We start from the raw sequence: 16,630 nt of genomic DNA on the forward strand, positions 1-16,630 counted from the left end.
AAGATGCAAGACTAAACTTTGTGTAGGCTACTTAATCTTGAGGAAAAAGCCCCAATCAGAGAGGTGACTGTCTGCAGCCACGCCTCCGTTTTCTGATGTCTCCGTTATCCACACTTAGATGGAGCAGCTTTGTTTTAAAATGGAAACGGCCTCTTAAGCATTTTCAAAATGCTCAGTTTTCGACGCTCAGAAACTCTGGGGTACTCCAAACTCTCAGAAACTCCATAGCAAAACTTATGCATTTTAAAACGAAAATGTATTGGTGTGAAAGGAGCCTTAGTTGTGTTTGATAAGGTTTCGAGCTGAACTCTGCAGAAAGGTTGATCTCCAGGAACAGCATTGAGCACTCCTGATTTAGGGTGTGTTTACACTTGTAGTTTAGTTCGTTTGGTCTGGACCAAAAACAGCTTCAGGATTTCCTCTGTCACATACAAATGAAGATCTGCTGCAAAGAAACATATTACCAGCCACCATATTTAGCTATAAATGACAATATTGTGACTCTGAGAGAACAGGTATGCTTTGGTATTGTCCTTGTATAGTCGCCCATTGTAACATTGTGCCCTTTTTTGATTTAAAGGTGACCTCACATGACTTTCCAATGGTCTTTTTTAAATTTATTTATTTTTTATAAAGATGTCGGTGTTCACACTTACTCGAACTCTACCAGTTCATTTGATTTAAACCAGATCGGCCAAGTGTGAACTAATTCTGCTGAAATCCTCATTGATTATAATCTATATTACAATAAATAAAGACTCTGTTCTCTCAGTAATTTGATCCGTAGCAGTCTGTTTGAGGTTTCTACTGCTTTGAAAGTGGAACTTACATGTCTAACCGTCTTTGAAACGGCAACCGTGACACTGGTTGTTAATGGATTTGTAGTTTGTTGTCATGTCAGTTGGCTTGCTGTATCATTGAGCTTGGGTTCGGCAAGATCCCCTGTGGAGGCTTTTGTTGATTGGATCACCTTTTGCTGATATTGGTTGCTTTGTAACCCATAGCAGGCCTCACCCTTTGTACGTTTCCTAAATACGCCCCACTAAAGCCGTTGCCAGGTTAAGGCCTTTAATGGATTTAGCAGAGATAAACTAGTTATATCTAATGTTTCAATGTATGCTGCTCTTCGCAAATGTAAATACGGTAGACTAAGATTATTCAACTTAAGCCATAAAAAAATGTAGGCTTGGATGTTAAAATTGCGGATTGATTTGCTTGCCAAGTTCAAAAATACGATTAAAAAGGAATTAAGTAAAATTATTTAAATTCACAATGTATCTTTTTCTATTTTATTCCTTTGATGCAATGCTGGATTTGTAACAGCATTACTCCAGTCTTGATGGTCCACATGATCCTTCAGAAAGCGTTCTAATATCATAATTGGCTATTTAGTAAGCATATATATGATGTAAATGGTAAGAGTGAAAATGAAAAGAGTCGGGCTGCTAAAATGTTTGTGTAAACTTTAGGAAATTTGTAAAATTCAGAGTAAATTGGTGGTTTTACTGTCACTTAGTTAATGCCCCATGCTAAATGTAGTAAGTTATTTCCAGAATAAATAACATTTTTCATAAATAATTTCTCCAGGTCAGTGACTATTTTTCACAAACAACTGAACAAATAATTCAATATACACACTTTTTTGCTTTTATTTTATTACTTAAATAGCAATAATACAATTTTTTAAGGTCTAAAACTTTGACCATAATATTAGCAGCTTTAAGGAAGGATCATCTGCTTTTTTGCCTGAGTGTAGAGCAGCTGCATTTTTTTGTCTGTCTCATTTTTTAAGACGTTTTATTCTGATGCTTTTGGAAAAGAAGCAGACTGAGACCCGCTCTAGACAGGATGGAGGTAGCCGCGAGGTTACTTGTTTCAAAGATTGATGGCTTTCAGAACAGGAGAAAGGCACCAGCGTCTCCAGCGCCCATCTCAGACACAAGCAGCGTAAACCAGTAACCCAGATTTAATTGGCTGCCCATTTATCAACTGATCCAGTATTTCTTGATGCGAGTTGAACTGCAAGCACTTCATCATCTGAGTGGGTCAAGCTGTTATACAGATGAAACGAACAGTTTTGGACCCCTTCATTAATAATTGACCTGAATTCGCCTGAGAACCATATCAGTTTATTTCATTGCTATTTCCTGCTCAGGCAGTTAAAAGAACACCCCCTCTGTTCTTTTTTTGTCGCCTTCTCTTCATGTTCCAGAAAATCCTTTTTCCGTGTTGGTTTAATTGCAACCGAACTTAACCAGGTGTCTTATGAGGCAGTCAATTAGCATTTCGCTTGTCAGATTAGCAAGTCGATCTGAAAAAGCCCCTGTGATTGCTAATCTGGTTTGGCCAGAGTTCTCTCAGTCGTTGCCATCGCAGCAGTGACCTTGCTGCCAACCGGATTTCATAACCTCATGTGCACCGCCAGACTGTACTGACACTCCTTTATGACTTTCAGGCAATTTGAAGCGGTTTTAAAGATGTTTTTTTTTCTTTGCCTGTCAACACAATGGCAGTAAATGTTGCCTTTAACTGTACACTGAACATTTTCTACAGCTCTGTTAAGATGCCTAATTTGGTTACAGAAAATATATACATCATTGTTGGACTTTTTTCAACCAATGTTTTTTATCGGATGTTTCTACTTGGGCTAATTAAATTTTTCCCAGTACATTTTGTAGTAATTAAAAACTTGCTTTGTATCACAAGTTAGCTGGCTAACAATTAATCTATCTTCAGTTCACTGCTTGTGGTTTTGTTTGCACAACAACAATGTAAACAAAGGGCTGATATTATTATAATTATTATTTTTTATTTAATTAATTCATTTATTAAATCTTGCTACCTAAAATATTAGGTTTTATGGCGTCTTTTCAATTTGTTGCAATATTTGTCTCTAAAGACAAATTATCGGGAGATTTAGAGCAGTGTTTCTCAACCAAATTCCCTCAGGACCACTAGCTCTGCACATTTTCCAGTTCTCCCTAACCAAACATCTGATTCAGATGATCACCTCATGACTAAAAGACCTCTAATAGGTATGACAGATGAAGGAGACATCCAACACATGCAGTGTTGATGGTCCTCTGGGAACGTGGTTGAGAAACACTGATGTAGAGTTAAAAATTTTGTATGAATATTACATATTTTTGTGGACTATAATTGCTTTTTGCATTTGTTCACTAAATGTCTATTCAAATAAAACTGCTGCTTTTTGTTCTGTATTTTCACTATAAATCTGATGGTCCTTTAAGTCAGATGTATTAAGCAGCCCTTTTAGCATTTAGTTCACATTAAAATGAAACAAATTCTTGAAAATAAATACAAAGTAATTTCTTTTTGGCTATTTGAGCACATTTATGGAAATTATGCCACTCAGAGAGCATGTGTGTGAGAAAAAGCACACTTTTATAATGTGGAATCTCTTAGAGGTTTTGCAATTGATGCAGCACACAGCTTAATTCAAACATTCAGACTTTGGCTGAATGCATGTTGCGACCTTGTCACACGACACTGTTCACTTACTGGATGCGAAGTGCGATTAATTTCCATCTGATTGGAAATTTTTACATTTCAACATTTTTACGAAGCACGCTCTCTCTGCTGGTGGTAATTTGCTTACTTGGGTGATATACCGAGAGATGAGATGAATGGCATGAGGCTATTTGATTTGTTCAATAAAATAACTAAATATAGACCTGTTCTGTGTGCATGACAAAGTCTTTAAATTTTATTTTTTTAAAAACAATTAGTTTACTGTCCCAAAAAAGGCATTGTGCAAATGAACTGACAAACCATTAAAAAAAGTTTCCAGTTTAACATTTTGGAGTTAAGATCCATGATTTAAGCAATCCAGTTATTCTGTTTAACACGCTGATTTAGTGGTTCATTACAACGTGTGAGTTCTGCAGTATTCTGGTTCTTCAGTTTAGCTCGCTAATATAGCGTTTTATTATGAACCAGACTGATATGGCTCTTAAGTCTGACTCACAGATCATAGATTAAACTGATCTGCTTCTTGGGATTCACTTGCTTCCTAAAATTAAATGTCTGGTACATGTAATGCATGCGTTATAAAAACCGGCAGTCATATATACATATACATAATATAAATGTGGTTGTATGGTACATTTGCATCATTTCATAATATAGTCCATATCTAAGAACCAAATCAGTGCACGATTCAGAATGTCCATATTTGATTGGGTTAACCCTTACGTTTTTCTTTGCCACTTTTAGTTACACCCTAAACTAACCCTTTGTCAGTTGATAGATTTTTTTTTTCCAAAAGTAAAAAGGTCATTTTTGGGCTCCACTTGATGTCTTGTGTGATCAGTGGAAAGCTTGTTCGCTCTGGCCTTTTGTTTAGACTGCTTACAGGATACCTTAGTTACTTGAAGGCAAGGTCTCCCCTTTGAAAGGCAAGCTGAAAAAGACCCTAGAGCAATAAATAAGCGAGTGTTATCAGGAGCTGCTTGGAGGAAGAGGATGCAGCTGTACGCACAGGACTCGCGGCTGAGACGGGCGCCCAGGCTCTCCTGGAGCCTTTGAGCTGCTGGAAAACGGGAGGTGTGAGGTGGGGCCGGTCCTGCACCGTTTGTTTTTCCTCAGCCGTTTCATCCCCTGCGACCACATAACGTGCCCTCTTTTACCTCTAAACCTTTCCTCTCGGCAGGAGTTCAAAACCGTCCTGTGACCCTTATCCATTTAAATCAATAGTTTACACAGTCGAACACCACTGGAAAAATCTCCATTTGTCAACAGGTTGCGACCGGAAAGGTTTCCTTTTCATCTCTCCAGACGTTTATGAAGTGCATAATAAACACTGTTCTGTTTTTAAATCGCGGAGGAATGATCGATAAAACCTTTTAAATGTGTATTTGGTGGTGGGTGTCAGTTTGGCAGGAGTGTGTGCAGGTTGAAAACACCCCCCACTTGCTCCCCTCATGTTGAAGCAAAACTCAAATGTTTACACAAATGCTCTATTGTGTGGAGTAATGTCAAAGATCTATAAAAAGTCTTCAAGATTTTAACCTTTTCTCACAGGAAAGGACCTGTCCAGTCGCAGCGAGACAGACCTGGCTTGTATTTTTGGAAAACGAGCGAAGCAAGAAACCAAAGACCAAGATGAGGTAAGCAGTGTAACTTGGCGACAAGTGCATTTACTGTATAAACATTTATTTATTGATTTAAGGACTGGGCGACGCAGCAAACAATTATATATATATAATATATAATGTTTCATATCATTTAGTATCAATGATTATTGAATATCTTTTGAATATTAGGATTTTTGTATTTATTCAACCACTTTATTTTAATTTACCACCATTACTGAGGCAAATGGTTTTAATATTCAACAAACAAACAAATATTTCTTATTTCTTATGATAAACAAATGTGTTAAAGAGACTCTTAAACTTGATAGGTAAATGTTCCAAAGTGTGCAATCAATGCTAAAGTGTAAACACTGAACAATCAAAGCAAACTTTAAGGTAGATCAAGATCTGTAAAATGTCAATAATAATGAAACAGTAAACCTCAAACTCTGTAAACAAAACACCTCATGATAATTAAAATCTGAGCTTTCAAGGAACCAACTATTATTATTACAAGTACATATTGCAGCATTACAAATTGTGAAGGTGTTTGACAAAATTACCCTTTACGCTAAAGAAATCTTTCAGATGTGGTGCTAGTGGCTGGGATGCAGAAGAAAAGAAACCAAAAAGCCGCTCTGATGACATCCTTTTTTTATTTACAGTCATGTTTGAGAAAAGTAAAAAAGCACTGCATTGTTTGGGTACGCTGTGTCTGAGGCAATTTAGTCTATCATTGTTACTGAAATGTGTACATTCCATACAAATTGTGAAGCAGATTGGTTAGTTCCACTTCTATGATTTGCGGCACCCATGCGGCAATCTGGAAAGTTGAGATGTTTTGTACTAGGTGCGCCTGGAAAAATGCGTGCACGCCGCTGCACCGCATGTGCGCGTCTCCCTATTTACGTGTGCAATTTAAGCTCCTTGATTAAACTCAACTCTAAGCTTTATTGGCCTTTCTTTTAAGGCGTGCGCTCAACAGACACATTTTATTAAACTATAGCGCTTCATACCAAACTTTTTTTAAAAAATCATTTTTGACAATGGTGTCCGACAATAATAACGATACCGTTTTATCGGCCCAGCCGTAAGTTTAAGTACAATCACCAGTAGTCATACCATTATGTTTATTGCACCAATTGCACCAGTTCTCTCCTTTTTTGTTATGGTATAGTAATATTAACTGTTATGGGGTGAATTTTCATAGGCAAAATCCAGTCTTTTAGATAGTAGAGAAAAGATTTTTGCCTGCAGGTTTTGCAGGGTTTTTTTTTCACTGATTTGCAGTTGACCGACTTGGTTAGCTTTAAGTGATATTTATGTGTTCTTCTCTTCATGCAGCACACTACTGACAGTATTTAATAAAGCATTTTAATAGTGTTACTGCTTCCCACAGGTTTGAAATATACTAGCTTTGGTAACAGGTTTGAAACACACCTTTTAACCACAGCACATAAATAGTTAACTATATGCTAATAAAGCAGCATTTTAAACTTTGTTTTCAAAGGGTTAAAGCTTAAGAAAATATATAAATCCACTATTTCTCTTATATGCTATTCAGGGGCCATGTGCACCCACTGACAGGTAAAATATGCTTCTTTCTATCTCATTCAAGTTCAGGTTGCTTTATCGGCGTGACATTTTGTACAATATTGCCAAAGCATTTTAGATGACAATATATTCACCATCAAATAATAACATTTACAGCAAATGAAATATAAATGACGGAAAAAGCAATAAAACACAATGTCTCTAAAAATTCAAATTACAAGAATTAAATGTGTAGATTATTTAAATAAGGCAAATGAGTTGATTACCCATTGCTAATGGTGTACAAATATTTTGCAGCCCATTTTGTTGTCGTTTTGTCCTCTCAGAGTATTTACTAAAGTTTTTCTGAGTTGTTTAGATTAAAGAACTAATTATTTAATGTCTCTTTCACCCTAGCAGATGTGCGCATAAAATTAGCAACAGTTTAGAAAACAAAACCAAAACCAAATCCCTGACATTTTAGCAGATTTAGAAAAGCCATCTGGACACAAAAAGGTGCGGTTCTCTGTGGGTCTGCAGAGCACGTGAGACTGTCTTGTGGGAGTGTTGACCGGTCTTGCACCCACAGAACGAGCAGAACGAAATGTGTAAATGAGAGAATTTTCCACTACTTAATCGCTCGCGGATGTTTGGTTATATTAGACGGATACAAAAATATGATAATGAGGATGATAATAATATTAAAAAAAAGTGTCCCTAAATATATTTGGGCAGCAGTTAATACATCTGGGCGGCCCACCCAAGTAAAGTCCATGTGTGAGAAACACTGAGTGTTGTAAGTTTAATGTGCTAATTATTAGGGATGTAACGATTTATCGTTGTACGATTTATTGCGATGCAAAAATGTCACAATATGCATCGTGGCGTTATGACGATTTGATTACGATATGATGTCCGTTTTCTCTTATTAGTTGAGCTGTTTGCACGTGAGCTACGTTCCACCTGCTGTCGCACGTGAGTTCAGATTGCAGCAGCAGTAATGTTAGCAGACCAAGATGAGTGGAGCTGAAATAGAGGATGGCCCATCCTCTCAAAATCAGACGTCTGGCAACATTTCGGTTGTACAGTCATTGCTTTAGACTCGTCCGCTTTGTCACGCATACTGGGTCAAACATCCTATGTTTTAAAGTCTTCACAGTGATTTACATACTTTGCACAGCGACAGGGATACCTCCTAATGGTGTTGAAAGAGTCACACACTGTATTTATAAGGTACAATTCACCCTAAAATATCATTCTGTCTTCATATAATGTTCTCGCCGCAAAATCACACATGACGTGAGCTGACTGTGAGCTGTTACTACAGAGGGCGGACTTTGATAGACGCGCGCGTATGGCAAGCCGTTTTAGCATCACTTTGTTCTGACTATCCATAAATATATATTTAGAGATATCTCTAATTATATTTTGACTAGTCATAATTATAATTCGACTAGTCAGAATGACAATTAGAGATATCTGCAATTACAATTGTACTAGTACGAAATCAGATTGGAGATATCTGCAAATATATTATGACTAGTCATATTCCTCCATTGACTTCCATTGAAAAATATTTGCAGATATCTCTAAATGAGTTTTGACTTGTCACAATTGTAATTAGAGATATCTCTAAATGAATTTAATTAAATATGAATTAAATACCTGGAAATGTGGATTTTTTTTTTTTGCACACACAAAAAACGCAAGTGGCCAAGCAAAGCCTTAAGCTCTTACTGTTAAATTCAATTGAATAGAAAGCTTATTTTTTTTGCACCTTTATTTAAATTGTTCCTTAATTTTGTCTCTGTCATTTCAATAATATTTTTTAAGAAGTTTTTAAATTGTTTTATTTTCCAGAGACAGGCCTGTTTAATTTATTTTCTTAAAGTAGGTTCAGTTTAACAAGTTGAAACAAAAGAAATACATTAAAAATAGTATACTTGGTAAAATTTGCATTTCAGTTTAATTTTCAATGTTTATTCCAAATATCGTGATACATATCGAATCGTGAACATTATATCGTGATACACATCGTATTGTGAGCTGAGTGTATCATTACACCCCTACTAATTATATTAATAAGTTATGGAAAACATTAACGCATTGGTTTTTGATGCATTAATCACACCCACCCCAGACTCATGTACAGTAGCTCGTCCTGCATATCATACTGATCACACCATGCAGTCTACAGAATGCAATTATATGGATCTAAAATGTACAATATTGGGGCAAAAAAGTCTTATTTGTATCATATGATATAGTTAAGTAAGCACAAGAGCAAAACACAGGATTTTATGGTTTGTTGAATTTAGCCAATTTAAATATGGTCTTTTAAACCACTCTGAAACAGTTGTCTATTGTTCTCAATGAGCACATTGTATTCAGAATGAGTGTTTATGTAATTTCTTTTTATGGTCAAATTCATTTTAGTCGTCCATGGTGATCAAAGTTCTCATATTATTCATTCATTCATCTTCCTTTAGCTTAGTCCTTGATTTATCAGGGGGCGCCACCGCAGAAAGAATTGCCAGTTCTCATATTATCTAAGTATTAAATTACATTCAAATATTTTAAGTATTTTAATTACAAACACATCGGCCTACTGTTTTTAATTATATATGTGTAATAAAAGGGCAGCACGGTGGTCCAGTTGGAGTTTGCATGTTCTCCCCGTGTTGGTATGGGTTCCCTTCAGGTGCTTCGGTTTCCCCCACACTCCAAAGACATGCACTATAAGTGAACTGAATAAACTAAATTGGCCGTAGTATATGAGTGTGTGTGTTTCTCAGTACTGGGTTGCGACTAGAAGGGCATTCGCTGTGTAAAATATATGCTGAAATAGTTGGTGGTTCATTCCACTGTGGTGACCTCTGATAAATCAGAGACAAAGTCGAAGGAAAATAAATAAATGAATGAATGACTACTATATTATTTATTTATTCATTTGTGAAAAGTTGCCTAGAATGGGAGGATAATATATATTGAGATGTGACGGAGCTATTGCAGCAGGTTGCATGTCACCTTACTGTCCAGCCCACTTGTAAGCACCACTGACCTCTGCTTTCATTTGATCGCTCGCAGCGAGTTACAGGCCGATAATGAGCCGTGTGATAGCGTGCAGCCTGACTTTACACATGAGTCACTGTAGGCAGGGATCCCGCTTAAATCCCCTTAACGGATTTGCACCCGCTCTCTCCTCTTTCACCCCATCGTCCTGTCAGCTGCCTGTGTGGTCAAATCAGGTAGTGTATTTCTGATGCGGTGCTGGTGGGCACGATCAAACTGCCTTCCCCATCATCTCTCAGGTACATGATGGAAGTAAAAAAACAGAATTTCTGATGATCCCTTCAAACCTTCCAAACTTGTAGAAGTTGGTTGGAAGGGATTATTTACTGGAGTTTTTGGCTTATGTGGCTGTAATAGTTCAGTTTAAAGGGGTGCTACCAGCTCTTTTTGTTTGTCCACCTTGAATTTGGCATTGTAATTTTATTTTAAAATAAGCGGACCAAGCATTTGTTCATTTTATTGTGATGTAAATCTACAGTGTTTTTGTGGTTTAGTTCTTGGTAATCTTCCACAAGGAAATACGAGGGCTTGCAGAAGAATAGTTTTAGGTGAGCTTAGGTTTTAAGCTTTGGCTCGTAAACGAAATGTCGCTTCAGAGCTGCTTTGCTGTTGTCATGACATGCAGCACGTGGCTTGTTTTCTGGCTGCTGTGCAGAGACAGTGTTGTGCTGTATGTTGATTCCTATTCATTGTTATAAAGGCTGGATATTTTGGTGTTTGCGTGTATCTACCACCGTGTACAGTATGTGCATAAATAAGGAAAACAAACACAGTTATTTAAATCTTCTTGTATTGTCAGTGGAGAATTTTAAACTTTAATTGGGAGCACAATACATTATTTCAACATCCGTGTGATCTGAAATGGTCATGTCACAGGATTTGCCATGTATAGTTAAAATTAAATTAACTAAGCACTAGTTTACAACCCTAATCGTGCATTCACACTGGTGCTGACGAGCATTAGAATTAGTTGTGGCCACCCTGCGAATGACTGTGCTTTCACAGCACCACCAGCGAGAGCGCAGTCTTAACATGTTTACAGGTTTTCTAAGAAAATAAGCCAATTAAAAGCTGTTTGTGTTTTAAGGTTTTTGAGTTCTTGTTTAAGTGCTAATCTAATTTCAGCGTGCTGTTTTATAGAAGTTTGCTAGCCCTGGGGCCTGTTTCAGAAAGCAGGTTAAGTGAAAACTCAGAGTAGTTTAACCCTGAAATGAGAGAAACTCTGGGTTTTCCGTTTCAAAATGGCAGGTTTGTTAAACTCGAGAAAGCAGGGTAAGTCAAGCCTGTTTCTAAAAGAGAGTTAACTTTAACTCAGAGTCAGTTACCGTGGTAACTTACTCTGTGAATCTAACCTGGTCCGGAGCAGGTTTTATTCTCTAAACTCTGAGTTTCTGTCGGTCTCCTCCCCTTTTTTAAAGATGAAGCGGCATTTCTCGCATTAGCCTTACATTTCCACACACCTATTTTAGAGCTCATTTTGGAGATGTGCATAAAAATTTGATAAGATGCACATAAACTACGAAGTGCACTTAAATTACAGTATGTACATTAAAAAATGGTTTGTTAGAGATGATGATAAAAATGTGTGTGAAAAAACAAACCAGCAGACTGAGCACACTGCAGAACATCTTAAATGGTGTTTTAGTCAATCTAAAATGCCTTTACTGTTTCATTATTAGTGTATATTATTAATTACCTCCGAGCATCTGGAGCGTGTCAAGATCTCCGCGTCTGGCTTCAAACGCCCCCACGTGTTCATTGTGTCAATTGTCTTCTGAGGCTCAGGTACATTAATTAAATAAAAAATCATTGATGCAGCTTCTTCTGCCGCAGTAAATTCTGTTTTTACTGTTGATATTTGGCGCAAGTTAATCAGGAAGTGACGATTGTGTTCTCTTCGACTCTTTGGATAAAAACGCTGCTTTATTTTTAGGCATTATTCCAGTTTTGCACAAATTTATGTAATAGCCTATATTTTGATGGAAACACAGCTATTGCCTACATTTTTGTCACACACAGAACAAAGTCACGTACGAGGCTTGTCCTTTTTTTTCATAAATAATTAGCTTAACCTTTGACATGCACTGTTACTAGATTAATGGGATTATTATTCTGTCTAAATTATTTTATTACTGCTTACCTTCTTAATGTTATATCAACCTCTATCACTTGATAAATAAAAAGGCAGACACAGAACAAGTGCGCTGTTAAATCTATTAAAACTGATAAAAGTGTATAAAAGTTTAGAAAAAAGTATAAATGTCACACATTACATTACTTATTTTATTATACTTAAAATGTTTAAATACTTAAAATTAAAAATTATGCATTAAATTGAGCAGCTGTTTTCCCTCGCTGTTTCTGTTTCACTGATGGTTGCTTTATTTTAAATATTTACACTCATATTTGCTATAACTTTGCATGAGAACATCAAGTTCAGCTTGAAAAAGAAATGCTGATCTCTTTTTTTTAAGATGTTGCCGTAGTCACTCGTAATGTCTGCACTCCATTGATAATGCCTTTTTATAGTCACGGTGCGCGCGCTTAACTCTGAGTTGGTCTACTCAAAGTTGATTGAACCAACTCAGATCAGCTGTTCTGAAACCGAAAACTCAGAGTTTTTAATCTCTCGGTAAATCAACTCAGAGTTCAAGTTTAAACTCCGAGTTGTTTGAACCTCCTTACTGAAACAGGCCCCTGGTCTTCAATACAAACTGGGAAATCAGCATAGCAATAACCAGCCCCTGCTTTCAATTTGCTTGTGAACTAATGTGGTCGGAATCAAAGTTTAATGGACTGCATTCATATAGGTTGCATCATAGCTCATTAACAAAACGTTGACCTGATTTTAACTCTCCTCGATGACCCACACTATCCAAAACATGCCGCACCACTTTCGTTGGAGCTCCCTGCTGGCTCACATTGAAAGTGAATGGCATCCAGCTACTTTGACTGCTCTTGTGGCGGCTCTCCTTAGTAATGTCTCGTTTACACTGGGCGGTATTGTTCAGTTCAGTTAAGTTGGTTAGATAAGGGTCACCCTAACCAGACTTGCGTTTCCACTGCCAACCGTAACCTTTTGGTAAATATGGTGTATGCCAGAGCACTGAATGATGTCATTCTCGTATAAAGAATAAATAAGGTTTTGTGAACTTAAGATCATTATTCAAATATAGACATGCAGGAAGCACAAGCAAATAGAGACACCACTTGCAATTTCAACATTTTAAGATGCCCTGGTAAACAGCAATAGAGAACATATAGCAGATTTTATTCTTGCTTATTAGTGTATGGCTGTTTGTCACAAGACGACAAATATGCGCCGTCACTGTTTCATTAGGAATTCATATCTCTGTTGTGTATTTAAAAGTTTGTGCTTCCTGACTTGTTGCACGCGCTGTTTGAAAATTCTCTATATGGCAATAGTCCACATCCCCTCCCTGCCTTGTGGTACCTTCGCAGAAACACTATTGGTGCGTTCGACTTCATGCAGTGCTGCGCTGACTGATTAAAATCTGTCTTAAAGCAGTGCATGCCGGTTAGAAATTTTGTCCGGCTTGATGCTGCACCGACGCAACGTGTCACATGTGGCATTAAAGGAGCTGCAATGACGACACTGATGTTACACAATTGGCTGAGTTCACCACATGACAGCAACCACATGTGTTTCAGGTTTATTATTGGACAAATTCCGTCTCACAAATTTCAAAACAAACAAATAACTTTTTTTTTATACCCTCTCTAACTTGTACACATATTGTTTATTAAAAGTCTACAGATATTTTACTGCAGTATCATCTTTTGTTGAATTATTTGTTCATAATGTCTAGATTGTTTGCATAGGTTTATTCTGCCTATTTTATACAGACTACTGTATTCAACTCTATATTGTATAAACAATGTAAATGATATAATTTAGTAAATGGCCTAAATATTAACTCCATAAGTAACACAGACTTGTAATAAAATAATTATCATTGATCCTGACACCCCTATAAAGGTTTAACAAATGAAGTAAAAAAAAAATATTAATGAGAAAAATAGATGATAGAAGTGTAGCTCATTTATTTCAGTCCTTTTGTTTAATCTTTTTGGATTAAAGTGCTTTTTTAAAAATGCTTTCATTCTCCAAAATAATCATTGTTTAAGACGTCATCACAACAACAGTTTTGGGGTTTACACTTATAGGTTAAAGTTTTATATCTGTAAAGTAAATAAATGTAAACCTCTTTTTAGCATATTCTAACAAAAATTGGAACAGTATCGACATACCATTCAACATCTGAAGACTGATGCTTCAACTACTAGATTTTGTGCTTATTGTTTTATGTTTAATTGGCCAATTCGTGGATATTTATTTTCTTTTTTGTGCCCTCTCATTTTCCCCTGATTTTTTTCATGCTTTTGTTTTATAAGCTACTTAAATTTAATTTATAATTCCCTTGTTTAAAAATGAACAATAGTTTGTAGAGACTGTATTCTGTTTTATTTGTACAGTAAATCTTTTGTTATTCCAGTAAATAAATTAATGATCACTCCATGTGATTGGTTATCATGAATGCAGCAACTTTGAGCCCCGAAGTGTCCAGCTTAACTGCTCCGTTTTCAACTCCGCCTGCGCTCATATAATTTCATCGGTTGCCGGCTGCAGCCGTGCTTCATGTCGAACAGCCGTTTTAAGTCACTTTCCAAAAACTTTTCATTTAATGTTGCACTCTGGTGGAATGATCTTCCCATTCCCACACAGACTGCTGATTCACTGACATCATTCAAACAACAACTAAAAGCCCATCTGTTTCACGATCACCTGAACTCCTGTGAGCAAACCCAAGACCCCTCTTCCCTCCCCCACCTCACCACACTCCAACCCCAAAATAATTTTAATTTCAAAGTGTGCTCATACAGGTGAGTGAACTTGACAAACCACCTGCAGAAAGCACACTATTTTATCTCTCTAACACTTTAACAGAGGCTGTTTCTCAATTCCAAGGACGCTGAGAACAACTTGCGTTCTTGTGAAGACCGGTCTTGCCAAGTTACCTTAGAAGAATAAACTTGGAAGACCACGTGAACAGAGAACATGTACTGTGAGAAATAAAATGCCGTGTTCTTCCCTGGTTCCTCCAGATGGTCCTTTACATGTTTTAAATGGAAAAGTATTTAAACATTACAGCACTCACACAATTAATTGTTTTAACCTTTTTCACAATATATACTATGCATAAAGACCTTACAAATGTACGTTGCTCAATACAAATCAAACTAATTTTTATTATGAATTTAAGCAAATTAGCATCCTTAATTTGTTTATGCCTTCATAATGATTTTCATGGTGATATTTACATTCACAGTCTCATTTAGGGAAACTCTTGAGACAAATAAGTTCTATCTCTTAACTTTAATAATAAATCCATATTAAATGCTGGCTTCCCACCTCCTTTATTCGGCAGCAATGACTTCTGGGACTTCTCGAGCGAGTTTTGTGCGTGCTGCCTGTTTTTGTTGAACCGCTGAATGCCTTTTCAGTTGCAACTCTCTTTGGACAAAAGCCTCTGCTAAATGACTAATTGTAAATGTAAATACTGTGCAGCTGTGATTCTAGCTCCACCTTTTGGTATTGTTCTATTGTACTAGGGCTGTTTTTCAATATTCGTTTTTCAGCAATTTTGTGTCCTCGTGTTTTCTTGTAATATCATCAACCACCAAAGTTTAGTTCCAAAACTTAAAACCGCAAGAATAGAGGATGCGTGAAAGTTACGGGATGTGTTCTTGATATTGAGGATGCACCTATGCAGACTTGAGCACCAAACTCGCTCTAGAAGTCATTGCGACTGAAGCACAGCATTTTATATGGATTTACTTTTAAAGTCCAGAGATATAACTTGTTTCAGGAGTTTCCCTAAATGTGTCTGGCAAAGTAAACATAACCATTAAAATCTTAATAAAGGCATTAAGGCTAGTTATTGCTGAAATTCGTATTAAAATCTGTTTTATTTATATTGTGCAACATTTGTAAGTTTATGCATAGTATTTATTTTGAAAAAGGGGAAAAACAATAAATGGTTGTATGAATGCTGTAATGTTTAAATAATTGTGTGAAGGTCATGTGACTATCAGGAAGAACACAGCATCTCATTTCTCACAGGCCACATTCTCTGTTCTCGCGGTCTCCAAAATTCGTTTTTCCGAGGTGGCATGGCAAGACCGGTCTTCACAATAATACAAGTCCATTCTCTGCATTCTTGCAATTAAGAAACAGCCAAAGTGAACTCCTTTGAAAATGGTGTCAAAGTATTAATACAGTATGCTTTTTTGTGACCTTTGACAGTGGAGGTAAATGTATATCATACTGTACTGAACTGTATGGCTCAGTGGAAATTTGCCATAATGTAAAAAATGTAAAAAGATTTTAAACCAAGGTGTTATACATTTTAGCAAAGATGTTTTTTTTATTATTCATACATTGACGACTATCAGTTATGTTATATTTGATTGAGTTTCAGTACATCTGTACTGTTCTTTTCTATTCTGCAGAAAACCCTAAAGCACAGCTTATTTCATTTTTTTATATTTGTTGTTATATATTAATTTATTTTATGAACATGTTACTCCTCTACAACAAAATCTTAAACTATGTAAAATTATGAATTCCTTCCAAATAGATTTAAAAAATCATCTTGTGAAATTATATTCGTATTGATATGTATATCACAGAAAATTTAAATACTGCAGTGCTAATTTAAATATACCTTTGCGATGACATGCCGATTATGATTATCCAGAATCTGTCCATGCTATTGACTTGGGCATTTTGATAAACATTTAAATATCACCTTTAGGCTCAGTAGCCTAAATAAAGACATTTTAATTAAAATGCTTTTAATTTTCCTTGCGAAAACATCCCATGTCCTTCACATAAGTATCAGTCT

The 16,630-nt window shown here is 36.3% G+C and overlaps 1 protein-coding gene and 1 long non-coding RNA gene across 2 annotated transcripts in view; one reads left to right on the plus strand and one right to left on the minus strand.

The window, feature by feature from the left end:
- Positions 1-16,630, plus strand: part of pinx1 (PIN2 (TERF1) interacting telomerase inhibitor 1) — a 51,812-nt gene that overhangs the window by 6,751 nt on the left and 28,431 nt on the right. Inside the window, 1 exon segment of the mRNA NM_001013265.2 lies at positions 5,044-5,129. Within this exon segment, the coding sequence (NP_001013283.2) occupies positions 5,044-5,129 (86 nt within the window).
- LOC147832191 (uncharacterized) lies at positions 5,514-13,717 on the minus strand. The gene is made up of 3 exons (XR_015518348.1): positions 12,397-13,717; positions 8,700-10,854; positions 5,514-7,439 (listed from the first exon to the last, which is right to left on the minus strand). It is a non-coding gene; the product is annotated as an uncharacterized LOC147832191 (long non-coding RNA).

The sequence above is a fragment of the Danio rerio genome, chromosome 20 (genome assembly GCF_052040795.2).
Source record: "Danio rerio strain M-AB ecotype USA chromosome 20, GRCz13ab, whole genome shotgun sequence".
NCBI lineage: Eukaryota > Metazoa > Chordata > Actinopteri > Cypriniformes > Danionidae > Danio > Danio rerio.